Genomic DNA, 16,144 nt, shown 5'->3' with positions numbered 1-16,144 from the left:
CTCAGATCAAGCAAAAACAAAAATTGATCTAATTAAAAGAGATAAGGAAGGGCACTATATCTTGCTAAAGAGTAGCATAGATAATGAAGCATTATCAATATTAAACATATATGCACCAAGTAGTGCATCATCTAAATTCTTAAAAGAGAAATTAAGAGAGCTGCAAGAAGAAATAGACAGCAAAACTATAATAGTGGAAGATCTCAACCTTGCACTCTCAGAATTAGATAAATCAAACCACAAAATAAATAAGAAAGAACTCAAAGAGGCAAATAGAATACTAGAAAAGTTAGATATGATAGATATCTGGAGAAAACAAAATGGAGACAGAAAGGAGTACACTTTCTTTTCACCAGTTCATGGAATCTCTACAAAAATAGACCATATCTTAGGACATAGAAACTCAAACTCAAATGCAGTAAGACAGAAATAGTAAATGCATCCTTTTCAGACCACGATGCAATAAAAATTACATTCAACAAAACATATGCATGGGTAATTTTTCAGCATTGACCCTTGCAAAACTTTCTGTTCTAAATTTTTCCCTCCTTCCCCCCATCCCTTCTCCTAGATGGCAGGTAGTCCAATCCATGTTAAATATGTTAAAGTATATGTTAAATCCAATATATGTATACATATTTATACAGTTATCTTGCTGCACAAGAAAAATTGGATCAAGAAGGAAAGAAAAAAACCTGAGAAAGAAAACAAAATGCAAGCAAACATCAACAGAAGGAGTGAAAAATGCTATGTTGTGGTCCACACTCAGTTCCCACAATCCTCTCTCTGGGTGTATATGGCTCTCTTCATCACTAAACAATTGGAACTGGTTTGAATCATGTCATTGTTGAAGAAAGCCACATCCATCAGAATTGATCATCATATAGTCTTGTTGTCATGTATAATGATCTCCTGGTTCCGCTCACTTCATTTAGCATCAGTCCATGTAAGTCTCTCCAGGCTTCTCTGAAATTATCCTATGGTTGTTTCTTACAGGATATATAATATTTATATACCATAATTTAGCCATTCTCCAATTGATGGGCATCCATTCAGTTTCCAGTTTCTAGCCACTACCAAAAGAGCTGCCACAAACATTTTTTGCACATGTGGGTCCCATTAAGGGATTGACTTTGAGGACAGGAAGTGCAATAGGACCTGAGCTGGAATTTAAAAAGCAGCAGTCAAAAAGATAATACTTGAGAGTTCTGTAAAGTGGCACTTGTAGTGATAGGCAGAGAAATTGTTCAGTAACAACAAGGTGTTGTGATTAGCTTGTTACTTCAGCTAATCAGACTCATCTTGTTAGGAGGATGTAACATGGGCAGAGTAGAATTATTGGAATCAAAGGACCTGTGTTCACGTGCTGACTCTCACTTAATATCAATGTGACGCTGGTCAAATCAATTAATTTCTATTATTTTCAGTCTTCCCATCTGTAAAATTAACTAAATTAATTCGAAGGTTCTTTCTACTTCTATATCTATGACTCTATGGCCCATCAAGTATTTAGTTAAGCATCTATTATGGGTTGGTTACTGTCCAAGGTGCCGGGAATTCAAGTACAAATAACAAAATAATCTATCAGTAAATACTGATCCATATGCTTCCTTTCATATTTCTTAGTCAAATTAGTCAATAAGCATTTATCTTCACCTATCAAATCTTCATCAGACTGGTTTGGTCTACTAATAAATCACACATATTATTAATGAAAATGAGAAGGAAATAGTTAATTCCTAAGTAGATCCTATACTCATAGTCACATAATTAATTAGGTTAAAAGATGTGGAAAGTAAAAAATTCTCCTGGGGGGGGAGAGGGTTGGTCTCTTATTTCCTTTTCTGTTCTCATCTAGTAAAAGTTAAAAAAAAAATACAAGAAGTGATGGGGGGGGGGGAGTACTAAGGGGAAAAATAAAATATATACATTTGACAATTAATGGAAGAAGATATGTAGAGATCATCTTTTTAGATTCTAAGCTTCTGGAACTTAAGTACTGTGTATTCTTTCAGTGATAGTAATGTTGAGTGTCATGCACATTATGAGTATTCAGGAAAAACAAATTGCTTGTTATAGATAATACAGAAACACTAATCTGGAAAAATGAATACATAGTACCTAATTCCATATTGATGTATGCAGCTGTGGTATAATCTTCAGTTGCATTTCATGATTGACCTACCATGTCCACAGCATTCTGCTAATAGCTTAAAATTAAAGTTTTCCCTGAAAATAATTAGATGGTGATGAAATTTTAAAAACAAATTTATCTTTGTTTTGTCTGCTAGAGGAATAGTGTCAATGCTATGATATGACAGTCCATAATTAACTCTGACTATAGTTCCTTGAAGTACCTGGGTATGTGGAGAAGATTTTAAATTTTTAAATGGACAAATAAGCAAGAAAATAGTTTCCCAGGGAAAAAAATCATGCCTATTGTTGAACATCCCTTTAGTAATAGAAATAACAACCTTTATTGTTAAACTGGCTTTCAAAAATTAAATAAATTAATTTTAAGAAGAAAATCTGAAAGTAACCCAAAAATTTATTGCTATGAAAATGAACTTAGATGTAAAGTTTTCTGCTTGAAATTAATTTGATATTAAAAATTGAGTAAGTGTAAATTAAAATTTAAAACCTGACAATTTCATTGACACTATTGATCAAACTCTTGAGCTTCATTTTCATCAGCTATCTCATTGCTAGAATATAGATAAGTATGAGGTTTAAGGTAACAGTAAGTTTAATAATAATAATAATAATAAGGGTGAATTATAACTTCAAAAAGTAACTTAAGACAAGGTAGGGAAATGATAGTCATTTAGGACATCTTCTTTCCATTGCTATATTAAGTCAAGGTGTTGACCACAATGGTATATTAGACAGTGAGTCAAAAGACGATTGAGCTAAAATTTTAATGTATTGGAACAAAGAAACAAAATAGCTTCTTTCTGTATCATCTGGGACAGAACTTATTGTTAAAAAAAAATTACTGGAAATACTCTTCCTTTCTTCAGAAGGATCATAATAGTCTATTAACCTAGAGTCTATGGATAGATTTCGAGGGATCCATAAATATTAGATGAGAAAAAATATTACATTTTTATTTTCACTAACTTCTAACTAAAATTTGGCATTTCCTTCCATTTTGAATGTAGACAACAGCATATCATTCTGAGGTGGTTTTCATAGGCTTTACCAGACTGCCACAAGTCTTAGCCCTTGAACTTCATCCTGAAGTACTAGAATGAGATACATCAAAAAATGCCTACAAGTAACAGCAAGTCCATAGCTGCCAATTTCTAAGTCCCCCAAATACAAGCTTTCTATACTATCTTTGGTACATTGGGATTTAGACTTTGTACGAGATTTGCTCTGGAACTTAAGTGGATATGGGCTCTCTTTGGCACAGATACTCTGATACAGTACCTTTGAGGCTCAGAATCAATAGTGGTGTGAGACCCTTTTTAATGTTCTTACCCCACATATTAGGTGACAAAATATGGGCAAACCGGTGAAAGTTCTTTGTCCAGTTCTCTTTACAACATGGAATTTTGCTGTTATCTTTTTCCAGTATCATCCATTTCAAAACATCTGAAAGAGACAGGTATTTCCATGTTGGCCAAGGGTTCAAGTATCTTCCATCCTTTCCTTTTTGTGACTTAGTTACAGATTCCTTTAACTATAGTCTATCTTGAAGCTTTTTCTGAATGACTTCTCACAATCTTTTGTGCTACGTCTGGCTGAAAGCTTGCATTTTTTTTTTTTTTTTCACTTCTTCCAAAAGGTGGCTGTTACTTAATTGTTATAGAAGTCTCACTTTCATCTGGTTTTCTTCCATATTATTTGTTGGTAATCTCAACTCTGCTTTCACTAACTTCCCTCATGCTTGGAACGTTCTCCCTCTTCATCTCCATGTCCTGGATTTCCTGGCTTCTTTCAGCTCGCATCTGGGGTGGGAAACTTTGGGGTCATCCCCCCCCCCAAATGCTCTTTTTCTCATGCTATAGCTAATTAACTCTTTTAGGATACTAACTCATCTATGGATTTAGTCTGCCAGCTAATGACATACTCCCACTCATGGTGTATTCCCTTTTTCCTGGTTAATTGTGAGTTCCATTGGGGAACTTACCTTTCCTTTGTTATTTGTTAAAATCCCTTTCCTTGCTAACTACATGCTCTCCCAAATCTATTTCATATTTACTATTCTTGGTGTCTATTGTGTCTCTTCATTTTGTCTGTGACCTCTTCTCATAAATAAATCTGCCTTTTGGAGTGTTCCAAATCACTTGATCAGAGAAATGCAAATTAAGACAACTCACACCTGTCAGATTGGCTAAGATGACAGGAAAAAATGATGAATGTTGGAGGGGATGCGGGAAAAGTGGAACACTGATGCATTGTTGGTGGAGTTGTGAACAAATCTAACCATTCTGGAGAGCAATCTGGAATTATGCCCAAAAAGTTATCAAACTGTGCATATCCTTTGATCCAGCAGTGCTACTACTGGGCTTATACCCCAAAGAGACACTAAAGAAGGGAAAGGGACCTGTATGTGCCAAAATGTTTGTGGCAGCCCTGTTTGTAGTGGCTAGAAACTGGAAAATGAATGGATGCCCATCAGTTGGAGAATGGTTGGGTAAATTGTAGCATATGAATGTTGTGGAATATTATTGTTCTGTAAGAAGTGACCAGCAGGATGAATACAGAGAGGCTTGGAGAGACTTACATGAACTGATGCTAAGTGAAATGAGCAGAACCAGGAGATCATTATATACTTCAATACTAAGTGCATCTAACTCAAATTTCAACCCATTACAAGGATGTATTCTGATGGAAGTGAATTTCTTTGACAAAGAGACCTAACTCACTTTCAATTGATCAATGATGGACAGAAGCAGCCACACCCAAAGAAAGAACACTGGGAAATGAATGTAAACTATTTGCATTTTGGTTTTTCTTCCCGAGTTATTTTTACCTTCTGAATCCAGTTCTCCCTGTGCAACAAGAGAACTGTTCGGTTCTGCACACATATATTGTATCTAGGATATACTGTGACATATTTAACATGTATAGGACTGCTTGCCATCTGGGAGAGGGGGTGGAGGGAGGGAGGGGAAAAGTTGGAACAGAAGTGAGTGCAAGGGATAATGTTGTAAAAAAATTACTCTGTAATGGGTTCTGTCAATAAAAAGTTATTAAAAATAAAAAAATAAATCTGCCTTTTAGCAAAAAGAAAGACCATTGTAAATTCATCACATGACTGAACTCCAACATTTAGTGCCAATTGCTCTCCTGAATCATATCATTTGATGTTGAACATCAGTCTCATCATACTGCAAGGGTAATTTTTTTCTGTAGAACTTTCTGACTTCCCTTCATTATACTGGCATTTAAGTACACTGACTTTTTTAGTGCAGAGTTTTTTTTAATTTCTTAGGTGGCACTTGATCATTGTAGACCCATTCCTCTTCACTAATGCACTGCAACTGGAAATGCTGCCCTGATCAGTATCATTACAAAACATCCTTAGATAACATTATTAACCAAATTTTGCTGCATTGTCATTGGTTTCCCCACCAGGATAGCTCTGGTTCTCCTTCCCTTTTCTGTTCCCAAAGGTTCTAGCTCAGATCTGTTCTGATCCTGAGGAACTAACCTGTAGGCTATTATGTCTCATTGATTTTTTTATCTAAATAATGAAATGCATAAACATTTTTCTACTCTTACAGTCATCTTCCTTGTGAGATAATGTATTTGTCCAGAAGCCATGTTTTAATTACAAATTAAGCCACTGGGCTTACTATAAGGAAGAGATCTCTATTCAAGTTCTCATGATATGTAGCTCATATAATACACTATGCACTGAACTCTGTATGCAAACAAGTTGATACAAAAGTCAAATAAATATACAGAGAAGGTCAGGAGTACTTTCATAATATAGCATGTCCTAAAATGCTTAGAAAGACAAAAGCTCTTTCAGAATTTCTAAAGATTTTTTGAGTTTTTTTCTTTTCTTTCTGCATTTTATAGGATTTCCATGGATCCTTTTGACAATTGGGTAAAGAATGTAGACCCTTATTTTCCCCCTGCTTAATAGTATATTATTTTTTTTACAATTGCATGTGAAGATATAGTCTTTATTCACTTTTTTTTTTTTTTTTTGCTGAGGCAATTGGAGTTAAGTGACTTGCCCAGGATCACATAGCTAGGAAGTGTTAAGTGTCTGAGGCTAGATTTGAACTCAGGTCCTCCTGATTTCAAGGCTGGTGATCTTTCCTAGCTGCTGCACCTAGCTGCCCTTTCACTTTTATAAGATTTGAAGTTTTAAATTTTTTTTTCTCCCTTCCCAAGACTCAAGCATTTTGATATAGGTATGCAGTCATTTAAACATTTGCATAAAAGCAACAAAAAAGTGAAAATAGTATGCTTTGATTTGCATTACAATCACCATAGTTCTTTCTCTGAATGTGGATGACATTTTCTATTTTAAGTCTATTGGAATTGCCTTGGATCATTGTATTGCCGATGTGTGGGACCGTTTGGGTACAAAGACCCCCTTCCCAATCCAATTAATTAATCAGAGACATCATCAAGTACAAAGAGAAGACATTTATTTAATCCCTGCAGGGAGAGGCCCAGACACACACCTGGGAGCCATCCCGAATTTCACCATGTGCTCCTGGAACCTGACCAGCTTCCGCCTTGTCCAGGGTTTAAAAGGACTTAAGCCTTCTCATTGGATAGACTAAAAGGATGGAATCATCCTTGATCAATAGTCACCACTGCAGGTTGCCTCCCACAGGTCATGAGGCTTCTTGCAACTTCCTGTATCTCTCGTTCAAAGTCCATTCTTCCAGAGAACAAATACCCTCTCAAAGTCCCAAAGTTCTAGGAATAGGAGAAAATACTTCATCCAATCAGTTTCATTCACCTTTAATTTTTAGGATTTCCAATTTGATTTTTAATTGAGGATGAAGAAACTGAGATCCAGAGAGGTAAAATTGCTGGTCTAAGGGCGCAGTAAGAATAAGTGGGCAGTGTCGGCATTTGAACCCAAATCCTCTTTCTTTCCTTTCACTGTCACTGAAGTCATATTTCTTTTTTTTTTGTTTGTTTGCTTAATAGTATTTTATTTTTTCAAATAATATATAAAGATGGTTTTCAACATTTGTTTTTGTATGACTCTGTGTTCCAAATTTTCCTTCTTCCCTCCCTTATCTTCTCTCTCCCCAAGACAGCAAGCAGTCTGATATTGGTTAAACATGTGCAATCCTTTTAAACATATTTCCATATTTCTCATGTTGTACAAAAAAATTTGTATCAAAAAGAAAAAAATCATGAGAAAGAAAAGACAAACACCCCCCCCCCACACACACACACACACACACACAAGGTGAAAATAATATGTTTTGATAGACATTATCTTCATAGTTCTCCCTCTGGATACAGATGGTGTTTTCCATCTCAAGTCTTTTGCATTTGTCTTGGATCATCACATTGCTGAGAAAAGTCAAGTCTATCATAGTTGATCACCACATAATTTTGCTGTTGCTGTGTACAGTGTTCTCCTGTTATTGCTCGTGAAGTAACCTTTCTTTCAGTGAAGGGTAAATACACACAGGATACAGTTTTCAGATCTGCCTAGGATTCACAGGTGCCATGTCTGGGCCTCAAAACCATCCTTAATTCATCAGGAGTACCCTGGATGGAGATAATACCCATTAACATTAATTCTCTATGTCTGCATGAGAATAAGTTTGTCTCCCAATACAAATCACTCCTACATGTTTTCAGATGAAGAACTATAGTTCTAGTTCTAGTTTTCCTGGAGTGAAGAAGGCTTTCTATATTCAGAATCCCAACCTACTCTATTTATGCATAAAGAGCATTTGAAAGTCAGATGTTTATGAGCTGGGAACTTAACTTTTATATAATAATGGTTTTTAAGAATTCACTTTCTGAAACTGAAATCATCTTGTTTCATTGCTGGAAATGTGCCTGTTGATATGGATCATAACATTTTAGTTGTTTTTTGATCTTTCAGCTATGTAGTAGCTACTATTGTGTGGATTGTGTAGGGCAGCAAAAGAATGGTGAATGAATGAATGAGTGTGTGTGTGTGTGTGTGTGTGTGTATAAATTAAACATTGCTATGTACAAAGCCTATTACTAAACACTGGGGATACAAATAGAAAAAAACAAGAGTCTACTGTCACAGAGTTCACTTTATTTTAGGAGGACAGAATACATATTGGAGATTTCAGTTGTGAGTCATAGAAGGGCCCTATTTTCTTCAGGTTACAACCAAATAGATTGTCATGCATTTTCCTTAATAGGTCTAATGATAAAACCAGAACTTTTTATAATATTGGACTGCTTGACAGCGCCAAAGACTTGCAGGCCAGTGCTACCAGCTGTGATGTTTTCTTTCTGAATTTAAATCTGGCCTCAGACACACACCTAGATGTGTGATTCTGGGCAAATCACTTAATCTTGTTTGCCTCAGTTCCCTAATCTGTAAAATGAGAGAAGGAGATGACAAACCACTCCAGTCAGTATCTTTGCCAAGAAAACTTCAAATGGGGTCACAAAGAGTTAGGTGCCAGCTGAAAAATCTTACTAAATACCACCACCACCTGTACATACATGTGTGTGTCATTTTCTTTGTGATAAAAGCTACTTGGCTACTGTGTTTTGGGCACTGAAATAAAATCACAGTAGTCATTCTCATTTGAGGACTTGATGATTTTTTATTTTAAGTCTTTTGCTTCTCTGCATCTTGCTCTCTTTAGTTGCAACTGTTTTTATTTTCCCTTGGAAGATGGATAGATGCTAGTAGCACCATTAGAGCAGAAGAAATCTTGTAGGTCATCCAGTTTAACTCTTTTATATACAAGAAACTGAATCTTGAGGAGGTTAAATAACCTGGCCAAGGTTACATAAGTAATAGTAGACACAGGATTTTCACCCACATCTTCTGACTCCATATCCAGCATCCTTTTCACTATATATCCAATGAAAAACAAAAGCTAAGTTTTTGCTTTTAGTGCTGGTAGTTGTAGTGAAAATAGTAGTGTTGCTCCTCTTATTTACAAGCACGTTGGCTTCATCAGTATGAAGGAACTAAGTGATGCAGGATAATATACTTTTTCAAATTCCTAAGCACAGTCATCAGTGAATGGTCAAGTAAATACGTGAGTTAACCATATCCCAAAATGGATAGGAGTCACTAGAGGAGTCCACTTTCCATCTTTGAAATGCAGAATTGCTTTGGTTGGCTTGGAAGAATTGAATAAGAATAATAGATATTCAGTGGCTATCATGGAGCCCTTTGGTAAACTCTACATGGTATCAAAATTTATTTAAAATCTGTGTGTTTGAATTTAATGAGGAAAAAAATAATGGGTTTATTTTTGTAAGTGCTTCTGTGGATCTGATGAATTATTTAGAAGCTTAACTATAAAGGATATTGACTAATGGTCATTTTATAAGATGTTAGGATTTGACAGCAGGTCTGTGAATGGCTTCCACTCAAAAAACTTATTAATAGAACTGTTCACTAGTTGAATGGGTTGACTCACAATTATTCCTTGGTGGAGGATCTAAAATATCAGATATTTTGTAAGAGATTTCTCTTCAGGTATGTGCTGGACTGGATGACTTAAAAGGCCTCATGTTACTTGGTACTGAATCTATCTTGCTAATTATTCAGATACTCCCCATGATTTTGTAAGCTGTGTAGTCACTGAAATTGTTTCAATGATAGATTAATACTTTCTGAGGCCTTCCCCTCCCCCCCCCAAGATAGCCAAAGAACCACTGCTACTATATCACAACAAAGCCAGATTATATCTACTGGTTTTTACCAGAAACAAATCAAGTATAACTTTGTTGCCTTCTGTTTCACTCTTTCCTCTAATATCTTCACATAAATTGATTGTTTCTATAACTTTTTTGGTTTAGAGAACAATATAGTCTCTTACATTGGTCTTGGGGTTGGCCTGCTTCTCTCTTTAGCTCATCATTTTGATTAGATCTGAACAGTGTTTATAAATAATGTTTCCCAAACTAATTTGGCCTTTTAGCAATTTGGGGGTTGAAACAAATATTGGAACTCATAAAGGTTTCAGGAGATCTGAAAATGTGGGATACCCAAAAGATATGTGGGAATTCTGGAAAATCCCTGTTTAAAAAAAGAGGAAGTGTGACCCTAAAATTGTAACCCAGTTTTTGTGCATGTAATTTTTCATCTAACATTTTAGAGGGGAAAATAATAATAGCATCAAACTTTCTCACTGAATCCCTAATTTTTTTTCACTTCCTGTGAATTCTTATCTGCCAGTCTGAGAAATATGGGTTTGTAGATTCCTCATGTCATTTTAAGATAATCATTATCATAATAGCCAACATTTATATAGTACTTACTGTATGCATTTTATTAAGTGCATTATAAACATCTCATTTGTTCCTCACAAAAATCCAGGCAGGGAGGTACTATATACATTATTTTGAAGCAACTGAGATAAAGAGGTTAAATGATTTGGCCAAGATCACAGAGCTAATAAGTGTTAGAAGTAGGATTTGAATGTGAGTCTTCCTGACTTCAGATTCAGAACCCTATTCACAGTACCACTGTTTCCAAGATATTCCCTCCTCTTCCCTTTTCCCTTCCCTTTCTTTCAGAAAAGTCTACTAAGGTAACTAAATATAGATTATTTGACAGAGTAGATAAGTGATCTGGCTACTGAGTTAGGAATCTCTGGATTTAAGTCATGCTCCTTACTTATACTTGTGACTTTAACCAGTTCATTCATTTCTCAGTCTCCTCTGTCCCCAAGGAGACAAAATGAGAGCCAAGATTTTCTTTGATAAAGTGGGTTTTGGGCCTCAGTCCACAGGGATATGACCTGACCCCAAAGAGTGTGTAATCAGCTAATCAAAAAGTAGATATTTAGTTCTTACCCTACCATGTTCATATTAAGGAGGCTTATGTCCAAAACAGCCACACCTTAATGTGTAAACTGTCAGTCTCCTCTATCTTCAATTTTCTCTCAGAAGCCATCTACTAAACACAGAGAAAAGGAACAAAAGTGAAAAAGGATTATGGAAATAAAGACACAGAAGTGGACTTTTATGTCCAAAACAGCCACACCTTAATGTGTAAACTGTCAGTCTCCTCTATCTTCAATTCTCTCTCAGAAGCCATCTACTAAACACAAAGAAAAGGAACAAAAGTGAAAAAGGATTATGGAAATAAAGACACAGAAGTGAACTTTACACTTGTTGGGGGATTTTTTTTTTCAGCCCACCAAGTTAAACTATTAAAATATGCATAAATTCATTGCAATAGCCTTAAAAAAAACCCAGCCTTTCTAGTAATGGCTTTGAAGCTTTGGATACAAGAACTCCAATAAGGGTTCTTGATTTTGAAGGGGTTTTTTCTACACTTCTTCCCTCTCTCCCCATTTCCTGTTTAAAGGGCTATATTCTTTTTTTTTTTTTTTTTTTTTTTTTACTCAGACTAACTTTTATTTAAATAGAAAGGACCTTTTTTTTTTTTTTAATAGTTTTTTATTTACAAGATATATGCATGGGTAATTTTTCAACATTGACAATTGCAAAACCTTTTGTTCCAATTTTTCGCCTCCTTCCCTCATCCCCTCCCCTAGATGGCAGGTAGTCCAATACATGTTAAATATGTTAAAGTATATATGTATACATATTTATACAGTTATCTTGCTGCACAAGAAAAATTGGACTTAGACATAAGGTAAAAATAATTTGAGAAGGAAATCAAAAATATAAGTGGAAAAAAACAGGAGTGGAAATGCTATGTTGTGGTCCACACTCATTTCCCATAGTTCTTTCACGGAGTGTAGCTGGTTCTCTTCATTATTGAATAATTGGAACTGATTTGGTTCATCCCATTGTTGGAGAGCCACGTCCATCAGAATTGATCATCATATAATATTGTTGTTGAAATGTATAATGATTTCCTGGTTCTGCTCATTTCACTCGGCATCAGTTCATGTAAATCTCTCCAGATCTTTCTGAAATCATCCTGCTGGTCATTTCTTACAGAACAATAATATTCCATAACATTCATATATCATTAATTTATTCAGCCATTCTCCAATTGATGGGCATCCATTCAATTTCCAGTTTCTAGCCACTATAAACAGGCCTGCCATTAAGACATTTTAAATGAAACAGTTGTCTAGAAGACAAAGTAATTTGAAGCAGACATCTTTTCTGGATTTGTTCTAACATTCCAGGTGTCTCAGTTTGGAAAAAATAACAAGCAATTTTTGAGTGAATTTTATTACACAGTTAAAGTTTAAAATCACAGCATTGTAATTGAGTTGTAATTGAGAGGTTGAATGAAATGAAAGGTTTTACAAATTGAACTTTGATCCTCCCTAACCACTTTCTTTCTCTCTTGCAGGTACATTTAACTATCTGTAATCATGAGCAACCCTTTTATACACCTTGCCGAGCCCTTGAATGCCAAGGAACCAGAAAAAAAATTCTTCAATTTGAATAAGTTGGAAGATTCAAGATATGGTAAGTAAAAAACTGAATACCATTGACAAAAAAAAGGGGAGGAATTTACTTTTGAGAGTTGCTTTTTTAAAAAGTTATACTGACTCAGGGAAAGGAAACACAAGAAATGGGAGCAAGGGAGTAGAAATGAAGCATCCTCTTTTGATAACAGAGCTTAGGATTGATAGCCAAGAAAATGAATTTTTTTTAAAGCTTTTCCAGTAAACACATAAATGTCCTTGGATAAACCACATTTAAATGTTCCATTTAGGCAAGTTCTCCTTTTCAGTTACATTTGCTCATTATAAGGAGATAGTTAATATTCTAGGCAATACTTACACAGTTTTTCTTATAGCAGATTGAACTTTTATTATATGAATAAAAATCTTGTTTTTTATTTGTATTTTTGTATTTGTATTTATTTTGTATATGAAAAGAAAATCTTGTTTCATATTACTATCATTAATTTCATTGATCATTCTGCACAACATTAAGGGCTTTATTTTCTTTTTAAATCAGAAATAGGTTCAGACCTTGCTCTTAATCATAATAGAACTTTGAAATGGAGAGAGGTTTTAAAAAGAAAAGAAGAAACATTTCTTCAGACAGAATTATAAATAAAAAGCCAGCATGGGAGCCAGGAAATCCTGAGTTGACATTGGATATGTGATTCTCAACAAGTCACTTAACCTCTTTAAGAGATATAAGTTATAGAATTTGCATCCCTGAATTGAAAAAATTTCCTGTACCATTGAAGTCACATGTCTAGGCCAAAATGTTTCTTAAATCCTAGCTGTCAGTTTTTTCCTTGGAGTACTTTCTGAAGTTTTGTGATATGGAAAAGATTCATGATTTTGTAGGAAACTTCCATCTGCAACAATTGCGTTTTCATTCAGTCCTCAGCCAGACTGAACCTTAGGATTAGTCCCAAGTACTTGATCAAGATTCTCAGAAATAAAAGAACCTACTCAGTCAAGTCCTGAGAACCCTGCTCAGGAAAAGATTTGATGTAAATTATCTTATTCTTGTAAAATAATTCGATGTTCTTAGTAAGTTTGTCCACATTATGAGAAAGTCTCATAATTAAGTGATTTTTTTTTTCTTTTTTTCCTAGGACACTTACCATTTTCTATCAGAGTTCTCCTAGAAGCAGCTATCCGGAACTGTGATGAATTTTTAGTGAAGAAAGCTGATGTTGAAAACATTTTAAATTGGCATGCTACACAGCATAAGAATATAGAAGTACCATTTAAGCCTGCCCGAGTTATTCTGCAGGACTTTACGTGAGTCTAAAATATCCACGTTCATAATCCAAATGGGATCATGAAGAGTCAGAATGAACAAAATGACCCCATTATCACTTAGAAATGTGATTTCTACTTAAAGAAATAAGTTTGAATATCTTCATTTTTCAGAGCCATCCACTTCTGCTAAATCATGTTGCCAATGTTAAAACATTCTTCCTTTTTCTATTCCCCCATTCCCACTCCTAAAAATGGATGTCTTTTAAAGTTTCTCTTACTTAGCTTAACTTTCTCCTTCTAGGGGTGTACCTGCTGTGGTTGATTTTGCTGCAATGCGTGATGCTGTGAAAAAGTTAGGAGGAGACCCAGAGAAAATAAATCCCATCTGTCCTGCTGATCTCGTAATTGATCATTCTATCCAGGTTGATTTCAACAGAAGGTAAGAAAAATATCTGATATAATAGCTTCTAAAGAAAGTGAGGGTACTGGGTTAAGAGTAATGAAACCCATTTTTGGATTTACCACTGTTTAGCTGGGTAAGTCTTGGTCTTCATCTTTTTTTTTTTTTTTTTTTAAATTATAACTTTTTATTGACAGAACCCATGCCAGGGTAATTTTTTACAACATTATCTCTTGCACTCACTTCTGTTCCAACTTTTCCCCTCTCTCCTCTTGCACTCACTTCTGTTCCGACTTTTCCCCTCTCTCCCTTCACCCCCTCCCCCAGATAGCAAGCAGTCCTATACATGTTAAATATGTCGCAATATTTCCTAGATACAATATATATGTGCAGAACCAAACAGGAAGAATTCTTATTGCACAGGAAGAATTGGATTCAGAATTGCACAAAAATAACTCGGGAAGAAAAACAAAAATGCAAACAGTTTACATTCATTTCCCCGTGTTCTTTCTTTGGGTGTAGCTGCTTCTGTCCAATTGAAACTGATTTAAATCTTCTCTTTGTCAAAGAAATCCACTTCCATCAGAATACATCCTCATACAGTATCGTTGTTGAAGTATATAATGATCTCCTGGTTCTGCTCATTTCACTTAGCTTCAGTTCATTAAATCTCTCCAAGCCTTCCTGCATTCATCCTGCTGGTCATTTCTTATACAACAATAATATTCCATAACATTCATATACCACAATTTGCCCAACCATTCTTCAATTGATGGGCATCCATTCAATTTCCAGTTTCTAGCCACTACAAACAGGGCTGCCACAAACATTTTGGCATATACAGGTCCCTTTCCCTTCCTTAGTGTCTCTTTGGGGTATAAGCCCAGTAGTAGCACTGCTGGATCAAAGGATATGCACAGTTTGATAACTTTTTGGGCATAATTCCAGATTGCTTTCCAGAATGGTTGGATTTGTTCACAACTCCACCAACAATGCATCAGTGTCCCAGTTTTCCCACATCCCCCTCCAACATTCATCATTATTTTTCCTGTCATCTTAGCCAATCTGACAGGTGTGTAGTGGTATCTCAGAGTTGTCTTAATTTGCATTTCTCTGATCAATAGTGATTTGGAACATTCTTTCATATGAGTGGAAATAGTTTCAACTTCATCATCTGAAAACTGTTCATATCCTTGGGTCTTCAGTCTTTTTGACTTCATCTTAGTTATCTCACTTGTAACACAAGGTAGTGGACTAGATGAAATTCTAGGTTTCTTCTTCTTTTAACTTCCTGTTATGAATTTCAGCTTTGAGTCCTCAAATTGATTCTGTGGTAAAACAAAAATATTTAGGAACCCCCCTCCCAAAATTCCTGATGAATATTGAATTCACTGAATTGAATAAATGAATAAAATTCTTGCCAGTTCTTCCTTTTACTCTTAGTAATTCAGACATATTCATGATTAAGATGGACCATTAGTTATTTTTTTTGAAATTAGTTCCACTTAGTAGAATTTGTTGATTTCCTCAAAAGTGACAACTTTAAAAATGTAAAAATATCTTTTCCGTTATATTTTGAGAATGAGGTTATATATTGGATAGAATGCTGGATCAGTACCCAAAGACTTCTTGGCCCTCCCTTACTAATTATGTAATCTTGGTCAAATCATTTAACTTGGTCTGCTTCAGTTTCCCCAGTTGTAAAATGGAGATACAACAGCATCCATTTCTCAGAATTGTTTGATGATAAAAGGAGATAATATTTGTAAAAATACTTTGCAAACCTTAAAATGCTATACAACTATCATCATCATCATTACTATTATTATTTTAAAATTCCTTCTGGTAAAACAATTTAGTAACAGAATATGAAGGCCACTTTCATCTTGAATATAATCTTACAGTATTAGTTCCCTTAATATTCTGACATTGCATTAGAAAACAAAGAACA

General features: G+C 35.0%; 1 protein-coding gene across 3 annotated transcripts in view; it reads left to right on the top strand.

Moving 5' to 3' along the window:
- The window catches only part of ACO1 (aconitase 1), an 89,161-nt gene that overhangs the window by 24,997 nt on the left and 48,020 nt on the right, over positions 1–16,144 (top strand). For all 3 annotated transcript variants that reach the window (XM_031943207.1, XM_031943218.1, XM_003761403.4), the window contains exons 2-4: positions 12,452–12,570; positions 13,664–13,832; positions 14,095–14,232. In XM_031943207.1, coding sequence (XP_031799067.1) covers positions 12,474–12,570; positions 13,664–13,832; positions 14,095–14,232 — 404 coding nt within the window. In that variant the 5' untranslated portion in view covers positions 12,452–12,473. The remainder of the gene's footprint in view (positions 1–12,451; positions 12,571–13,663; positions 13,833–14,094; positions 14,233–16,144) is intronic.

The sequence above is a fragment of the Sarcophilus harrisii genome, chromosome 1 (genome assembly GCF_902635505.1).
Source record: "Sarcophilus harrisii chromosome 1, mSarHar1.11, whole genome shotgun sequence".
NCBI classification, from domain to species: domain Eukaryota; kingdom Metazoa; phylum Chordata; class Mammalia; order Dasyuromorphia; family Dasyuridae; genus Sarcophilus; species Sarcophilus harrisii.
Note: the sequence above shows the minus strand (reverse complement) of the source record. Positions and strands in the feature narration are given on the sequence as shown.